This window comes from Leguminivora glycinivorella, chromosome Z (genome assembly GCF_023078275.1).
Source record: "Leguminivora glycinivorella isolate SPB_JAAS2020 chromosome Z, LegGlyc_1.1, whole genome shotgun sequence".
NCBI lineage: Eukaryota > Metazoa > Arthropoda > Insecta > Lepidoptera > Tortricidae > Leguminivora > Leguminivora glycinivorella.
The window spans coordinates 6759036-6775745 of NC_062998.1; the positions used below are offsets into that span (position 1 = coordinate 6759036).

Below are 16710 nucleotides of genomic sequence, written 5' to 3' on the forward strand. Positions count from 1 at the left end.
TCTATTTAAACTGTTTTGCATGTGGCAACTATTGTGTCCCTTTTGTCACAGATTATTAATAAGTTACTATCGTACCGATCCTTCACTTGCCTGCAAAACGATAAATACATATACGCTTTATTTAACTAATACTAATAAGTTACTACCTAAAACTCAGAAGAATAGTAGGTGCGTGCCATACAACTATACCGGCGGGGGCGTGGCGCCCTTCGACCACGTTCAATCGGATGAACGGCTAGCATATAGGTTCTTAACGCGCGACCGCGAGCGAGTGACGTAGGCCTGCTTTTGTATCAGAATAGTTCCATTTTTAGGGTTCCGTAGTCAACTAGACTAGAATTGACGACCGGTCTGGCGCAGTCGGTAGTGACCCTGCCTGCTACGCCGCGGTCCCGGGTTCGAATCCCGGTAAGGGCATTTATTTGTGTGATGAGCACAGATATTTGTTCCTGAGTCATGGATGTTTTCTATGTATATAAGTATTTATATATTATATATATCGTTGCTGAGTACCCACAACACAAGCCTTCTTGAGCTTACCGTGGGCCTCAGTCAATCTGTGTAAGAATGTCCTATAATATTTAAAAGAAAAAAAAAAACTAGGAATCCTTATAGTTTCGCCATGTCTGTCTGTCCGTCCGTCCGTCTGTCTGTCCGTCCGTCCGTCCGTCCGTCCGTCCGTCCGTCCGTCCACGGATAATCTCAGTAACCGTTAGCACTAGAAAGCTGAAATTTGGTACCAATATGTATATCAATCATGCCGACAAAGTGCAAAAATAAAAAATGGAAAATAATGTTTTATTAGGGTTTTTTTCATTCCAACTCCAACGTGTGATATATTGTTGGATAGGTATTTAAAAGTGAATACGGGTTTACTAAGATGGTTTTTTGATAATATTAATATTTTCGGAAATAATCGCTCCCAAAGGAAAAAAAGTGCGCCCCCCCCCCCCTCTAACTTTTGAACCATATGTTTAAAAAATATGAAAAAATTACGAAAGTAGAACTTTATAAAAACTTTCTAGGAAAATTATTTTGAACTTGATAGGTTTAGTAGTTTTTGAGAAAAATACGGAAAACTACGGAACCCTACACTGAGCGTGGCCCGACACGCTCTTGGCCGGTTTTTATTATTACTCTGTTTTAGCCAGGCTGTAGATTAAATTAATTATTTTGACGTAATCTTAAGAGTGTTAGGTGATGGGGTGTGGGGAAATAAATAAAAAACATCCTGGAACTGGATATACAATACGTATAATGGAATTTATCGAATAATTTTCTTTAGTGTTAGTGCAAAACATGTGTACATGGTGACTTCGATGACATTGACGACTTGAAAAGTAAAAATAACTAGAAATTAAGTCATATAAGCGTTAGGTTAATATACCTATTATATTTAGAATTCGGTTTATTATGGAAACCAATTTTCGGTATTAGTCCAATATGCCGGGATAACGCAAAGAGATGACTACCTACGGTCAAGACCTTTTGACCCTTTTTTTAACGACACGCCTGTCTTGCGCCACATGTTTTCGAGACCCTTGCTGGGATGCGCGAATCCAGAGAGGGGGGCGATCATGAACCTATTGACCACATTACCGGCCCCTCCCCTGATTACGAAACTGGATCCGCCCCTGCTTGGTATAATGCTGGAAGGTTGATACTGAGCTGCGGCGTCAGTTGACTTCTGGGACCCATTTCTCGAAGCTACAAGTTACAATTTACTAGTGGTAGTCAATGTCTAACATGACAAGTTGGAAAGAGATTTCCGCTTGTAACTTGTAACTGTCAGCAGGGCTAGCACATGATTGCCGCGAGAGTATGTCGCCGCGAGATAGACTACGCATCCTTATGTCATTAAAACAGTTAGAAGAAGACGTGTCATATATCTCGCGGCGACATACTCTGGCGGCCATCATGTGCGAGGCCTAGAGTTTTGAGAAATGGGCCCCTGGTGGTAAATGTCTATAATAATAATTGGTTATATCTATAGTAATGGCGTTTGTTTAAAATGTATTGTTTTGGTTGTGATTTTTTTATTAGGTTACAAATATCTAGTTAATCAAAAAATATCCATTCATTAAGGCTGATTTATTAGTTCCTAATTGTAAATTAACGTTCCTATTTGGCCAAAAAAGAATTTGTCCAAAGTTTTTCTAACTTTTTTTGTAACGTTTTTTATCGAAATCATTAATACAATCTATATTTAACTGTAAGGTTAAGGTTGTATGTTCCTGGTTTTATACATAATTTTACGGAATTATTTTTAAGGTTTATTTTACCAAGGTTAAATAATAAAGTTGTGTTTAGGTCGTGTTGTGTGTTTATAAAAAGTTATTAAAAATCAGTGTGATAATCAAGCGAATCTCATAACGCTAGAAATATGGAAGCCAACCAAGCGTTGACGATAAAAGTAAATATTCTTTTCTGTCCTCCGGCCGGAAAGCGTTAAATTTCAGGCCGCTGCGCTAAACGAAATTACCGCTTCCCGGCTCCGTCGAACAGAAAAACATAAACAACAGTAAATAAGAAAGCCTCAGGTCACATGTTTGTTGACCTCGGATCCGCCCCGGCCAACAGTTCCATGTGATCTGAGACAATTTTTGCTTTAGTAGGTCTAGGTATGTAATAATTTTATTTTGTATTTAAGTACACTGAGAGAAAATACAACCAGTTTTCATGTTCGTTCAACAAGTTTTTTGGTTAAAATAGCGCCTACGTGCTCTTTGGTTCAAACAACAAGCTACTTGTCATTTGAATCGGCAATATATTTGAATCAACAAGTCGATTATATAAAAACAACCTGACACATATTGTTTTAAACATACGTTTGGCTGATTCAAACGGATAAACCGCAACAAGTCGAACTTGTTAAATTCACAATGCAAATTTCTCTCAGTGTAAGGGTTTTAATCAAGGTTATTGGTTATATACGATAACAGAATACGGTTTGCAGGTTGCAGAAATTATTATAATAACATAAGTTGAATTGTGGATGGGGTAGACTTAAGAATAACTTCGTGAGTTTAGATGATCGTTTGCTCGGAGTCTTCGATTCTTCTAACGCAGTGCCATATTATCTTTCTATCTTATTCAACAATAACCGGGTTCACACTGGCCGCACGCCTCACGAGGAAAACGTCCGTGCTCATGCGCGTACATCGTATCTTAAAAGCTCTATAAGTATTACCAAAGAGGATCGAATCCATATTCTTAGCTTGATATGTGTTAAAATATCAAATATTAATATTAGCGCTGTGAGCGACGCAATTAGTTTTAAGTTTTGAATACCTGTTTTACGTTTGTCAAAGCTAGGGGACGAACGGGGAGAACGCGCGGGGCGCGGGAGCGGTCCTGATAGTTAACCGTACTAGAGCAATTTTTAAACCAGTCGATATACGCTGTTGCTCTCTCCGCACGTCCCTTATCGCTAGTATTTTGTGGATGTACCGCCTTCTACAAAAATATAAGTAGTTTCCTAATTTTGACTATTTCTTCATCGTAAATGAACCTACAAAGCCTTCAAAGTGGTCTTCAAACCGGATCTTGATGTTCTTCACGCCGCCGTCGAAGATAATGGTCAAAACTCGTAGAACTGTAAGGAAAGAAATGGAGAGAAAGGAAGCTTTCGAAGCCGTTCAAAGTGAGCCGAGTACAAGTGCAGCTAAAGATGGTGAAGTTAAAGTACAGGACGACAAGCTGTTGGAAGTACGAAGTGTGAAATCCGAGATGTTTAACCTTGAAGTGGTACCTGGCCGCCATAAACCTGTGTCCGAGAAATCTTATACAGCTTCTATGGATGCTCGCAGAAAGCTGGAATTAGAGTCTGCCGAAAAGAAATCACAAGTAGTGCAACCTGATAAAACAGTCGTTTTAAAAGCCCAGAGTGCAAAGTCCAACATGTCTGGCTCACACAAGTCTTTGTCACGCAAGTCATCTACATCTACCATCGAGGCTCGTAGAAAAAGGTTAGAGCTTGAGGCGGCCGAATAGAAATGCAGCTTATCGATAAACGCTTGGAAGCGGAACTTGCCGAATTAGAAGATGAATACAGTCCCCCGTCAGAATCCGATAATCGAAGTGAGATTGCTAAGTGGGTAGAACACAGCAATTTAGAGTTGGAGTCGCAGCGCGCCGCCGATCAAGGTCAACCTTCAGGCTCGCTGCGCCCGCCGGCCGACGTGGAGCCCGGCACCGATGGTCCAATTCAACAATTAGCCTGTGTACTGAAGGATATGATGTCCACTTCTGTTTGCAATCAAAACAACAATTCTAATTTGTTAAGCCGCATCAGCACCCCTAAAGAGCTACCAACATTTACTGGAGACCCAATGGAGTGGCTTCAATTTAAATCTGCATTCGACGAGTCTACCCGAGTCTGCAAATTTAGCGATAGTGAGAACCTATGGCGCCTAAGGAAATGTCTTCGTGGACCCGCCAAGGACGCAGTGAATGCCCTACTTATCAGTACCACATCTCCAGAAATACTTATGTCAACCTTGGAGCTACAGTTCGGGAACCCTGACGTCATATTATCCCGGATTGTCTACGAAATTAAAAAGTTAAACACAATGACCCCTGATTACCATAAAGAAATCATTGTGTTTTCAAACAAGATAAGAAATTACGTGGCCGCCGTACGTGCCCTAAAACGTGAAGAATACCTACAAGGAATGAGTCTAGTCACTATTGTGTTGTCCAAGCTGCCTACCATATTGTTATCAAAATGGGCCGACTACGGTTATCAACGCATCACCGATGGTACTACATCAAGATTCGACTTATTAGCTAACTTTCTTCACGAAGAAGCGCTCAAAGTGTCTACCTGTAGTGCTACTTTATTAAACACACGTGCGGACAATTTTAAACGTAATAAATATCAAGATAAGAATGACTTTAACGCGCAAACTGTATTAGTGCAAAGTGGACAGAGTGAACTAAATAACATGTGCCGTTACTGTAAAACAGCTAAACATGACCTGCCGCAGTGTAAAAAGTTCAAGAAGTCTTTACGCAAAGATCGCTGGCAATATGTTAAACGCCGCGGTTTATGTTACAAGTGTTTGTTATCGCACCACGACCGAAACACTTGTCCGGCCGCCGCCTGCGACGTAAACAACTGTGGATTAGCGCATCACCGGTTATTGCATTATGTGCCTAATGATCAACATAATGAGGACAATAATAGTACAGTGCAAGTGACCGAGATCGAATCGGTGCCTAATTCGGAAGTAGTGGCGAACTTGAACTCATCCTCTACCTCTACTCGGAGGGGTATGTTAAAGGTAGTGCCTATAAATATCCATGGACCCTATGGCGTGATTAGCACCAGCTGTATGCTTGACGACGGCAGCTCGGTTACTATGATAAGCGCGGACCTCGCAAAACGGGTGGGGGCGCGCGGCCGCCGCGAGTGCATGCGTGTGCGTGGCGCATGGAAGAACTCTGAAGTTGTGTGCGAATCTTATCTCGTGGATATAACTATATCTAACAAAAATGGACAAAAGTTTACGCTGACCGCGCAAAGTGCTAATGACCTTGACCTACCGAACTATAAAATGAACTTAGTGAACTGTGATAAATATACTCATTTACAAAGACTTAAAAATAATTTCTGCAGTGAAAACTTAAAACCAGAAATACTGATAGGTCAAGACTACTACCACTTACAGTTACCGTTGGAGATTGTCATTGGTAGCCCCGAGGAGCCCTGCGCCACTCGTACACCTCTTGGTTGGTGCATACATGGAAGAACTCCCGGCACGTCATCAGCTGCGCCCGCGGTGCACTCGACTCTGTTTATCTGCCATAGTGACGTCACCGATGACGACGCGAGCGAAACCAAACGGCTGCTGCAGGACCTGCATGAAGAAGTACGTCGTTCCTTCACGTATGACTCATTGGGCGTAACTAGTAAACCCCGTGAGAACTATAACGACGTATGCGCCGTGAAAAAACTTGACAAGACCTCCAAACTTGTCAATGGACGGTGGTATGTTGGACTCCCTTGGAAGAATGAGCAATGTCAATTACCTGACTCCTTCCCTCACGCCATGTCTCGTCTGAAGGGAGTGGAGCGCAAGATGGAAAAATGTGATGGCTATAGAGAGAGATACAACGAACGCGTCCAACACCTGTTTGACAATGACTACGCACAAGAGTTAAAGGATACAGCAGTAACCAGCAAAACATGGTACTTACCACATTTCGGAGTGGATAACAAAAATAAAAAGCGCCTTAGGCTCGTTTTTGACTGCGCCGCTGAAACGAATGGATTGTCACTAAACCATTACCTACTTAAGGGCCCCGACCTACTGAGGTCACTGTTTGGAATTATGTTGCGGTTCCGAGAGCAGAGGATTGGTGTGACGGCGGACATAAAAGATATGTTCTTACGCGTCAAAATCAGAGAAGAGGACCAGAATGCGCTACGATTTTTATACCGAAGCGACCCTAAGGGACCGGTAAATACCTACGTCATGACTTCGCTAATATTCGGAGCTAACTGTAGCCCTTTCGTAGCACAATATATAAAAAACAAGAACGCCCAGCGCTTCGAGCCTACGATGTTACCTGCCTGCGAAGCTATATACAATCAACACTATGTGGACGATTATATAGACAGCCTGCCAGATGAGAAAACCGCTATTGAGTTGATAAGAGATATAAAGTCCATACATCAGCAAGGTGGCTTCGAGTTACGTAACTGGACTTCAAATAGTAAACAAGTTCTCGAGTCCATGCCAAAATCAACTCTCGGCGAAGCAGCTGTAAAGTTCAAAACCGGAGAACAATACGAAAGCGAGCGAACTCTGGGTTTGATCTGGTTTCCACATGAAGATGTACTGGGATTCGACGTTTCATTTAAGAAGATTCCTGAAAACATTATCAACGGAACACAGAGACCGACAAAACGAGACATTCTACGTGTTGTGATGTCTATATTTGATGTTTATGGATTTTTATCTCCGTTTACTGTTCATGGGAAAATGATAATACAATTATGTTGGCAAGAAAACATAGATTGGGATATGGAAATACCTAACACAATATATGAGAAGTGGTGCAACTGGATAAGTTGCTTAAAGTCATTACGCAACATACGACTTCCCAGATTTTACCACAATGCAGCGCATACGAAACCTACGGGAGCGAAAGAGACAGACTCGATCGCGACGGCGGCCGGCACCTCCAGCGCGCGAGACAAGGATGGCGCGCAAGATAAGGATGAGGCGCGCGCGCACGTGCACCCGCTGGACTTAGAGCCTCCACCCGTAGACTCCACAACAGGCTACGCGAACTTGGAATTGCACTTGTTTTGCGACTCGTCTAGTAAGGTTATGTGTGCCGTGGCGTACTGGCGCTGGGAAAGCAACGCGCATGTGTACGTTGCATTCGTGGCAAGCAAGTGCCGAATTGCTGCAAATAAAATTACGTCGATCCCGCGACTTGAATTGAACTCTGCAGTCCTGGCTGCTAGACTGGCTGACACTATAATAAAGGAACATAAAATTAAACCTATACGGAAAATATTCTGGAGTGACTCAACGACAACTTTACACTGGATAAGAAATAAGTGTCGCACCTATAAGCCGTACATCGCTAATCGCTTAGGCGAAATAGATGAACTTACCTGCAGTGATGAGTGGAGGTACGTCCCGACGAACCTTAACATAGCGGACGTGGGAACCAGAGAAACATATGAGGAGTCTATCCTACAAGGTCAATGGCTACACGGACCGGTATTCTTATGCGATAATGAGCGCACTTGGCCGAAGGATTGTTTACAACCTGTAATCAGTGAAAATGAATTAGAGTGTGTTAACATTATACAAATGGTAAATGATGAGATACCTGTACCTGAGCCTGCGCGATTTTCATCGTGGCTGCGTCTGCTCCGAAGTACTCACGCTGTTTTGAAGTTTATAAAAGGATGTCGAAAACTTACCGATAATAATAACGAGACAATGGAGGAAGCCGAGCGCCTGCTGATAAGACAATCACAGGCCCAGTCGTTTAGTGATGAGATTAAAATCCTGAAAGAGGGAAAATACATAGAAAAAAATAGTAAGTTACTTACCTTATCACCTTACCTGGACGAGTACGGAGTCCTGCGCGTCGGGGGCCGAATCGATGACGCTGCCGATGTGTCACCTGAAACAAAAAGACCAATAATCCTAGATGGAAAAGATTACATAACTAGATTGATTGTGAAGTCTTACCATGTCAGCGCCGCTCATCAAAATCAAGAAACCGTGGTGAACAACCTAAAACAAAAATATTGGATTACTAAACTTCGCCCAACGGTTAAAAATATTGCTTCTAAATGTATGATCTGCAGAATAAAGAAAAGCAGACCTGAAATTCCCAGAATGGGAAACTTACCTGAAGCACGGATGGCTCATCACCAGCGCCCGTTCACCTTCTGTGGAATAGACCTGTTTGGGCCGCAAGAAGTCGCTATAGGGAGAAGACGAGAGAAAAGGTATGGGGTAATTTTTACATGTTTAACCGTCAGGGCTATTCATTTAGAAACCGTCGCGTCCTTGACTACCGACGCCTTAATTATGGCCCTCAGACGCATGGCCGCGAGGAGGGGATGGCCTCAACAAATCTTCTCTGACAACGGAACGAATCTTCGTGGGGCCGACGTCGAGCTGAAAAGGGCACTTCAGGAACTGAAAAATAATGATGAGGTACGCAACGCTGCCATGAATCACGGGACCAAATGGACGTTCATTCCCGCTGCTAGTCCACACTGGGCTGGGGCATGGGAGCGTATGATAAGAAGTGTAAAGGCCTCGCTGAAAATTGTCCTGAAGGAACGAGCGCCCAGAGAAGAGACTTATAACACGCTGCTAGCCGAGGTGGAAAATATCGTTAATAGCAGACCTCTAACACACGTGTCTGTGGAAGCTGGAAGTGCAGTGACCTTGACACCAAACCATTTTTTATTGGGCTCGTCGTCTAACTTACCTCAGATGGGCATCTTTGATAATTCCGAGTTTTTCCTGAGAAAACAATGGCGTATTGCACAGAGGCTTGCCGACCTATATTGGAAACGCTGGGTAAGAGAAGTTTTACCAGATTTGTTGCCTCGACAGAAATGGAATAAAGAGCAGAGGCCCTTGCAAGTGGGAGACCTAGTTCTCATTGTCGACCCTGATGGGCCCCGTAATGTCTGGCCACGAGGCATCATCGAACAGACCTTGCCAGGGCGAGACGGACGAACCAGAATGGTTAGAATAAGGACGAAAACGGGTGTCCTTACCCGGTCCGCCGCACGCGTCGCTCGAATACTTGTTGGAGAAGAGTGCTGCTAGGGGGCAGCACTGGGGTGGGGCATGTGAGCGACGCAATTAGTTTTAAGTTTTGAATACCTGTTTTACGTTTGTCAAAGCTAGGGGACGAACGGGGAGAACGCGCGGGGCGCGGGAGCGGTCCTGATAGTTAACCGTACTAGAGCAATTTTTAAACCAGTCGATATACGCTGTTGCTCTCTCCGCACGTCCCTTATCGCTAGTATTTTGTGGATGTACCGCCTTCTACAAAAATATAAGTAGTTTCCTAATTTTGACTATTTCTTCATCGTAAATGAACCTACAAAGCCTTCAAGCGCCATCTAGCCGAACGTCCCCCAAAGGTGTATCGCCATCTAGGTCTCCGTACCTTTTTCTGTATAGTACTGAGGTACGTTTTTTTCTTAGACTTTATCTGTCTATACGGAGTTATATGTATATGTCTTTGGTATTACTGTAAAACAATACAGTAAAAATTATTTTGTTATCCTATGAAACTTTAAAAGGAACGAAAGAATTTTATTTGAGACTGATTATTATAGTAAAATTTACTTGTTACCTGGTAAAAATGTTGATTTCTAAGCTTTCAAATTATTAATCGTGAAGGAAAATACCATCATACCTCATATTATGCTAAAAACATGCAAAAAAATTACTATTTGGGTACCTTCAATGCTCAAGGCCAATCCGGCCGGATCCGCCGGATTGGGGTCAAAATCAGACCGGATTGCAATCCCTAGCGCGCACGTTTGCCTCGCCCGAGCAAATTTGTTCGGCAAGATGGTGGTTATGACCGGCCTAAAGCAAGGGGATGCCCTATCACCTGTGCTCTTCAATCTAGCCCTAGAACATGTTGTTCGGAAGGTCCTGAATTAGGGTGGAGCTGAACGGCAAGCACAAGGTGGTAGCGTACGCTTTTTTAGGGGAAAGCCGTGAACAGGTAGCGGAGGCAGCCAGTGTCCTGGAACAAGAGGCGTCTAGATTAGGTTTCAGGATCAACCAGGAAAAGACACAATATCTCCACATGAAACGCTACAAGAACACACGCATCAGGCGAGATAGTCTTCATGTAGGGGGTACCGTCTATCGTGGAGTCGATAAGTTTCGGTACCTTGGATGCACTGTAACCGATACTAACACCAGAGAGGAGGAAATCCAAATACGCATATCAAAACTCCTTGCGGTGCAGTGCAGCCCTTCATAAAGTGTTAGTGTCCAGGCTTCTCAGCAAACATACTAAGCTACCGATATATAAAACCGTCATACGGCCTATCCTTATGTATGGCTGTGAGGCCTGGTCACTAACACTGAAAGAAGAAAGTCAGCTCCTGGTAGCGGAGAGAAAGATTTTTCGCAGGATCCTGGGACCTATTCAGAGAGACGATGGCACCTGGAGGATCCGGAAAAATGCCGAGATCGAGGAGTTAGTTGGCCGAACCCAATATCATCGGCGAAACGAAAGCCCACAGACTTCGCTGGTTCGGTCACTTACTTAGAATGGGTCTGGGAAACGATCAGGCTGTCAAGAGAGCGTTCTTGGGTCGACCGGCTGGTGGCCGTCCGGCGGGTCGACCCAGGTATCGCTGGGAGGACAGTGTGGTGGCGTATCTGCGTCGGCTTCAAGTCGGTGACCGGCAAGAGGCTGCGCAGGATGGGGACAGGTGGCAATCTCTCGTTTCGGAGGCCAAGATTCACTTTGGATCACTGAGCCTAAATAGTTAGTTAGTTAGTTAAGATGGCGGCCCTCGGCCAGCAGTTTATCGTTTATCACGAGTAGAATATACAGTAACAACGTGCTTGCCCAGGCGAGTTCTGTCAGGACATCATTTCTTCTGCTATTTTATTTAAAAGTTATAATTACCGGCTAGTTATGAATGTTACAAGTGATATTTGATCTAATTTAGAAAATTTGTGGTATTTGCAATAAGAACTAGGGTGTAATATCAACTTTTAAAAGCAAGGCAAAGATATCATTCCTAGACAAAAAAAAACCTAGAACATGATATATTCGATAATTCGATATACATACATATGTACTTACCCATTTTTACTTTTATTAAATCTTTAGTATGTATAAGTATTTAGGTTGTAAGTATTTCTTAGAATCTCCATACTTCTCACTTCGAATCATGTCCAAATTGTAGATAAAATAATGATGTGTTATTTTTAGATATTCTTAAAATTGATTTTCTTTATTATGGCAATTTTGATTTCTTTTTATACTTTGTATTATTTTTGTGTTTAATTGTATTAATTGTGTTTCAGTAGTGAGAATTAGATAATAGGAAGTTTTGTCTTTTATATTGGATTCCTAATTTAAATAAAAGTGTTTCGTGTGTTTCTCGTTTATTTTTATTTTACCTGAATAAAATCACATGAGTGTTTTAGTTTTGTTTTCCGACTACACATACACAGCTTTAATATTTTAGATATAAGCATATGAGATTAGTCAGAGAACTTTTGATTAAGAAAATTTTAAGCCTATAACGGATGTAAGTTATAACTAAAAAGATTTAGTTTCTTAAGTAGTGGTATTCGACTTTTCCATACGAAATACTACACTACAATTTGCTTCTTATTCGGCGGACAAGCCCAGGAAAACGATTCTAATTAGATTGCAACAACTATGTGCATTCTAATGTACATTGGGCCTTACGAGGATATAACCGCTAACATTATGTAGACAAAATTGAATAGTGTATATGTAGCTTCATATCGTCACTACTTTTAAAAAAACTTGTATCTTCATCTGTCAATGAAAAGAAAATTGTAGTAAGTATGTATGGAATGCATATAGACTTACTGCGTTTTAACTTTGAGGAGCAGCGTGAGATACGAGATTTTTTAAAAGTAGTAACTATGTGGTAAGTAACTTGAAAAAACGAGTAGGTAGGTTAATTACCTAATGTTGCAAATAAGTAATTACATATTCCTGTAACAAGCGCGTATCCAGCTTCGTGCCCAGGGGTGGATCACGTGGTAAAATCCCATGCCGGGTCACGTGGTGTTTTTGTATGGCTAACCTAGGCTCCAGGGGCTTGTTCCGCACATGTCTATTAAAGATGAGCACACGAACACTCAATACATATTATAAGGCCTTAACGTGTTATTTTAGGATTCCTATTAGAATCTAAATACATTCTTATTATAATATGTATTAGCTTTTACCCGCGGCTTCGCCCGCGTACTAATCTAATCTTGTTTTCCTATACAAACTTTGGACTCCCATTTCACCCCCTTATGAGGTGAATTTTGAAAAACCCTTTCTTAGTGCTCCTCTACATCTTATAGGAAACCTACGTGTCAAATTTGGAATCCCTAGGACCAGGGGTTTCGGCTGTGCGTTGATATGTCAGTCAGTCAGTTTCTTTTTTTATAATATTTAGATGTAGTTCGAAAGAAACGGAAAAAATAATAGTCTGAAAGCTATTCGATTAGAATAAGATTATCTGCATATTCGAGTGAGGTAAAATGAAACGGAAATGTAAGTACAGTCGGCAACAATTATATGAATACAGTCAAAGTTCAAAAAATGTGTAAACATGACCTTAGGGCACATGAAATAAAGTCAGTATTCATATTTTTAGCACTTTGAACGTATGTATATTTTTATTGCTGACTGTGCACGTGTACAGTCAACCAATTGGAACCCTAGGCCACTGTAGAACTATCTCACAGTGAGGTTATAAATCAGATTGTAAGAAATCTCTTACCGCTTGTACTCGATTAATTCGTAAAATGTAGATACGCTTTTTAAGTTTGTTGGGATAGGTAGCATACTGTAATTGTCAGGGTTTTACCAATTATTCTTTTTAATTTTATAATTACCCATACTAATGGGACTAGGTATTCGTGTGCGGCCCTCGTTATTCTTTTTAATTTTATAATTACCCATACTAATGGGACTAGGTGTGTGCGGCCCTCGTGCACGCTTATATTTGTGCTATTCCCGTTATGTTTGTACATTTGGATCACGTCTCCGATTTTGATAAAAATTGGTAGTCTGATAGAGTCCATGATGCTGAGTAAGATCCACTAGGTTTCCCAAAATGTCCTATGTAGTTTGTATGAAACCTTCCTTTTTTGTTACCATGAACAAAAAAGGAAAGTTACCAATTTTTTATCTAAATCGCTGATCCAAATGTAAGATCTCATTTGGCATACGGTTACAAGTCCTGCCGGCGTAAAATTTTATCCTATCCACGTGGATAAAACATCTGTCACTTGTACCTGAAAGCCGGATACTTTATCCACGTGGATAAGTGATAAAATTGGAAGCATAGTACGCCGGCTGAGTCCACGCACCCCCGCTGCACGCCACGTCGACCGAGCGTCCACTCCAGGCCTTATGACGCTGACAGCACCCAATGGCCTTGACGCTAGCGTACACTGTCTAATCGTATGGGAGTAAGTGAGAGCGCGATGTCACTAAAAGAGGGCGGATAGGTACGAAAAGTGCGGAAAAATATTAAAATAAAATAGAAAGATGCATTATTTGTGTAAAATGTTTCGTTAGTGTTTTAGATATGTATATATTTGTTATTATAATATTAACTAAAGACAACTAAGTAAATAATTGAACGACACACAACCGTTTAATGACGAACTCGAGACCAATCTTTGCAATTTTTTTCTATCGAGCCGATTTCATTAAATCGTGTATCGAGTACGGCTATGTTCTTTGAAATATAATGAATAATAACATATAATTTACTTACCTTACTAAGACTAATAGTTTTTCTTAAAAAACTGCGCAAGTAACATCAATTTTACGCAATTGGGTGTTGTCAGCCCCTTATGCAACAATTTTCCCATAGAAACGAATAGCTACATTATAATATATTAATACAATATTCCTTCTTTAACAGGTTCTATAATGGAGGCCGCTCACAACCGGCCTTCGTTCCAGACTTATCTGCCAGCGGAGACACCGACGCAGCCCCTGCGGCGCCAGGGCTCCTTCACAGGGTCCCAAGGACCAGGTAAGTGTCTCCAAATTGAGGCTGGACTCGAAATGGTGTCTCTCTTTATAGAATTTTACAAACAAAACTCTTAATAATAGACTAAGAGTTTTGTTTGTAAAATTCTATAAAAAAAGACTGAAATAAACATTTTAAATTTTAATATTTTTTTCCAACATTCACGGCAAACGTCATAATGTCTACAATGCCCGGTCATCGTCACCTGACGATTTAATATCTTTGAAAGGCTAGATTCCTTGAGTAACTAACTTAACCACAAAATTAAAATCTTGAAAAAACCTCCGACATGGTGGACCGATTTTCATGAAACATGGCTAAGAACAATCCCGACTAACTGAGCTTTCAAACAAAAAAACTAAATCTAAATCGTTTCATCCATTCGGGAGCTACGATGCCACAGACAGACAGACAGACACGTCAAACTTATAACACCCCGTCGTTTTTGCGTCGGGGTTAAAAAGGGGCTTCTAAACGGGCCATATTTTCACTGCAATATTTGGCCGGCAACTACTAGTATCCCTCTCTTACTCGCCTTATATGTTAGAAAAAGACGGCTATAGTTGCCGGCCACATTTTACAGTCAAAGTACGGCCAGTTTAAAAGTCCCGTATGGGCAAGCCTGTGTGTGATTGCGGCTCCTATACAGACTGATTGATTAATGTCCTCTAAAGGATTGCTCTAAACATTGTTTTGAGAAAAGTTTTCGTTCCAATGGAACATAACGTTGTTCGATAAAATCCTTCAATGATGGCACAACTTTCCAGCAGGCCACGCCCACGCCAATCTCGACCGGCGCGTCTCCGAGCCGACCGACGCCGTAATCACCCGACGGCGGCCTGAAGACCCCAAACGTCACTCCATGGTCGCGGAAACCCCTCGCGAGTCTCGCGAGCCCAAAGACAACAGGCGAAGCCACGACGGTCACTCCGTGGGTTGAAAATCTCTGGTATTTCTGCTCTTAAGTTTTAACATTTCGGTGGGAAAAATGATGTCTCAAATTGACCGACTTGTGAAAACTAGTACATTGAAATTAACTATTTAGTAGTTACCTATCAAACAATCAACAAGTAAGAGTGCCCTGAAGACCCTAAACATTATCCCGTGAACTTAAAGATAACAAGCGGAGCTACGATAGTCACTCCGTGGATTGAAGATTCCGAGGTATATTTGCTCTTAAGTTTATTATATCAGTTACTTAGATAAACCTTGCATAAGCGGCTGCTTTCAAGTAAAAGCGAGTCACAAATTGACCGACTTCAGAAAACAAGTACATAGAAATTTACTATTTAGTAATTAACCACAAACAATCAGCTACTAAGGGAGCCCTGAAACCCAAAAGTCTTTGCATGGTCCCGAACCTAAAGATAACAGGCGGAGTAACTCCGTGGGTTGAAGAAATCCCTGGTATTATTGCTCTTAAGTTTGGCGAAACTAATGTAGACTCCTTATAATTATTAAACAGTTGCGAGGTCAATGTAGTAAAATCAGTAGGCCTAGCACATGATGGCCGCGAGACACGTCGTCTTCTAACTGTATTAATGACATAAGGACGGGTAGTCTATCTCGCGGCGACATACTCTCGCGGCAATCATGTGCCAACCCTGCAGACAGTGAGTGAGAGCTACTCATGACTCGCATTAGATTTATTTGTAATAGACAACCAATGATAAGATCACGCAAATCAACTTAAGAGCAAAATTGAGAGTGTGGTCTTCATTAATATATGTGATACCTAATAGTTGTTCACCGTTCATTTGAAACCGGAGTATTACCCTTATCTAAAGCCTGACAAGATTTTATTTGACCCTGAAAGAGTGTCGCTGCAAACCGCTTACATATGGCAATAATGTGCCGACGTCATATGTAATGGGGACAGCGTGTACTGGTTACCCGTTATATTTGTAGAAAATTAAAACATGGTTTAGGGAATCAAAATTCAATAAGCTAGGTTTTAAGACTCGCTACTTCCGCACAGCCTAAAATCCATTAATCTTGTATCTTACTCTAAGAACAAATTAAATTATTTTCTTAGAAAATATTTTAACTTGTATTTTTTTAAGTAGTAACACTATTATGTTATAAACATTAAATAAATGTCATATACAAAGAAAACGTGACCAAGGCCTCCAGTGTTCCGAGCTGGAATCGAACCAGCGGACTCCGCTTACCGGGCGAATGCCTGAACCACTTGGCTTTATTTAATCTTGTATCTTAATCGAAGTCGATGTTTATTTTCGTTTTGTATGGGCCCTTGTTCTGTACTGGTGGCAATTAGGGAACGGCCTCCTTATTTCTATAAATATTTTTCAGGGCAGAGCTACAGACACGTTAAATAAGAACAAAATATTTTAGGGTAAACGCGAAACTAACTAATCAATACAGGAGAACCGCACTATAAACTGTCAGTACCGGACATGTCAACAACCGAT

At 41.5% G+C, this 16710-nt stretch overlaps 1 protein-coding gene across 1 annotated transcript in view; it reads left to right on the forward strand.

Moving 5' to 3' along the window:
- LOC125241525 (rab GTPase-activating protein 1-like) overlaps positions 1 to 16284 on the forward strand; it is a 122737-nt gene extending 106453 nt beyond the window's left edge. Inside the window, exons 29-30 of the mRNA XM_048150052.1 lie at positions 14168 to 14281; positions 15046 to 16284. Of these exons, the coding sequence (XP_048006009.1) occupies positions 14168 to 14281; positions 15046 to 15218 (287 nt within the window). The 3' untranslated portion in view covers positions 15219 to 16284. The remainder of the gene's footprint in view (positions 1 to 14167; positions 14282 to 15045) is intronic.
- The last annotated feature ends 426 nt before the right edge of the window (positions 16285 to 16710 follow it).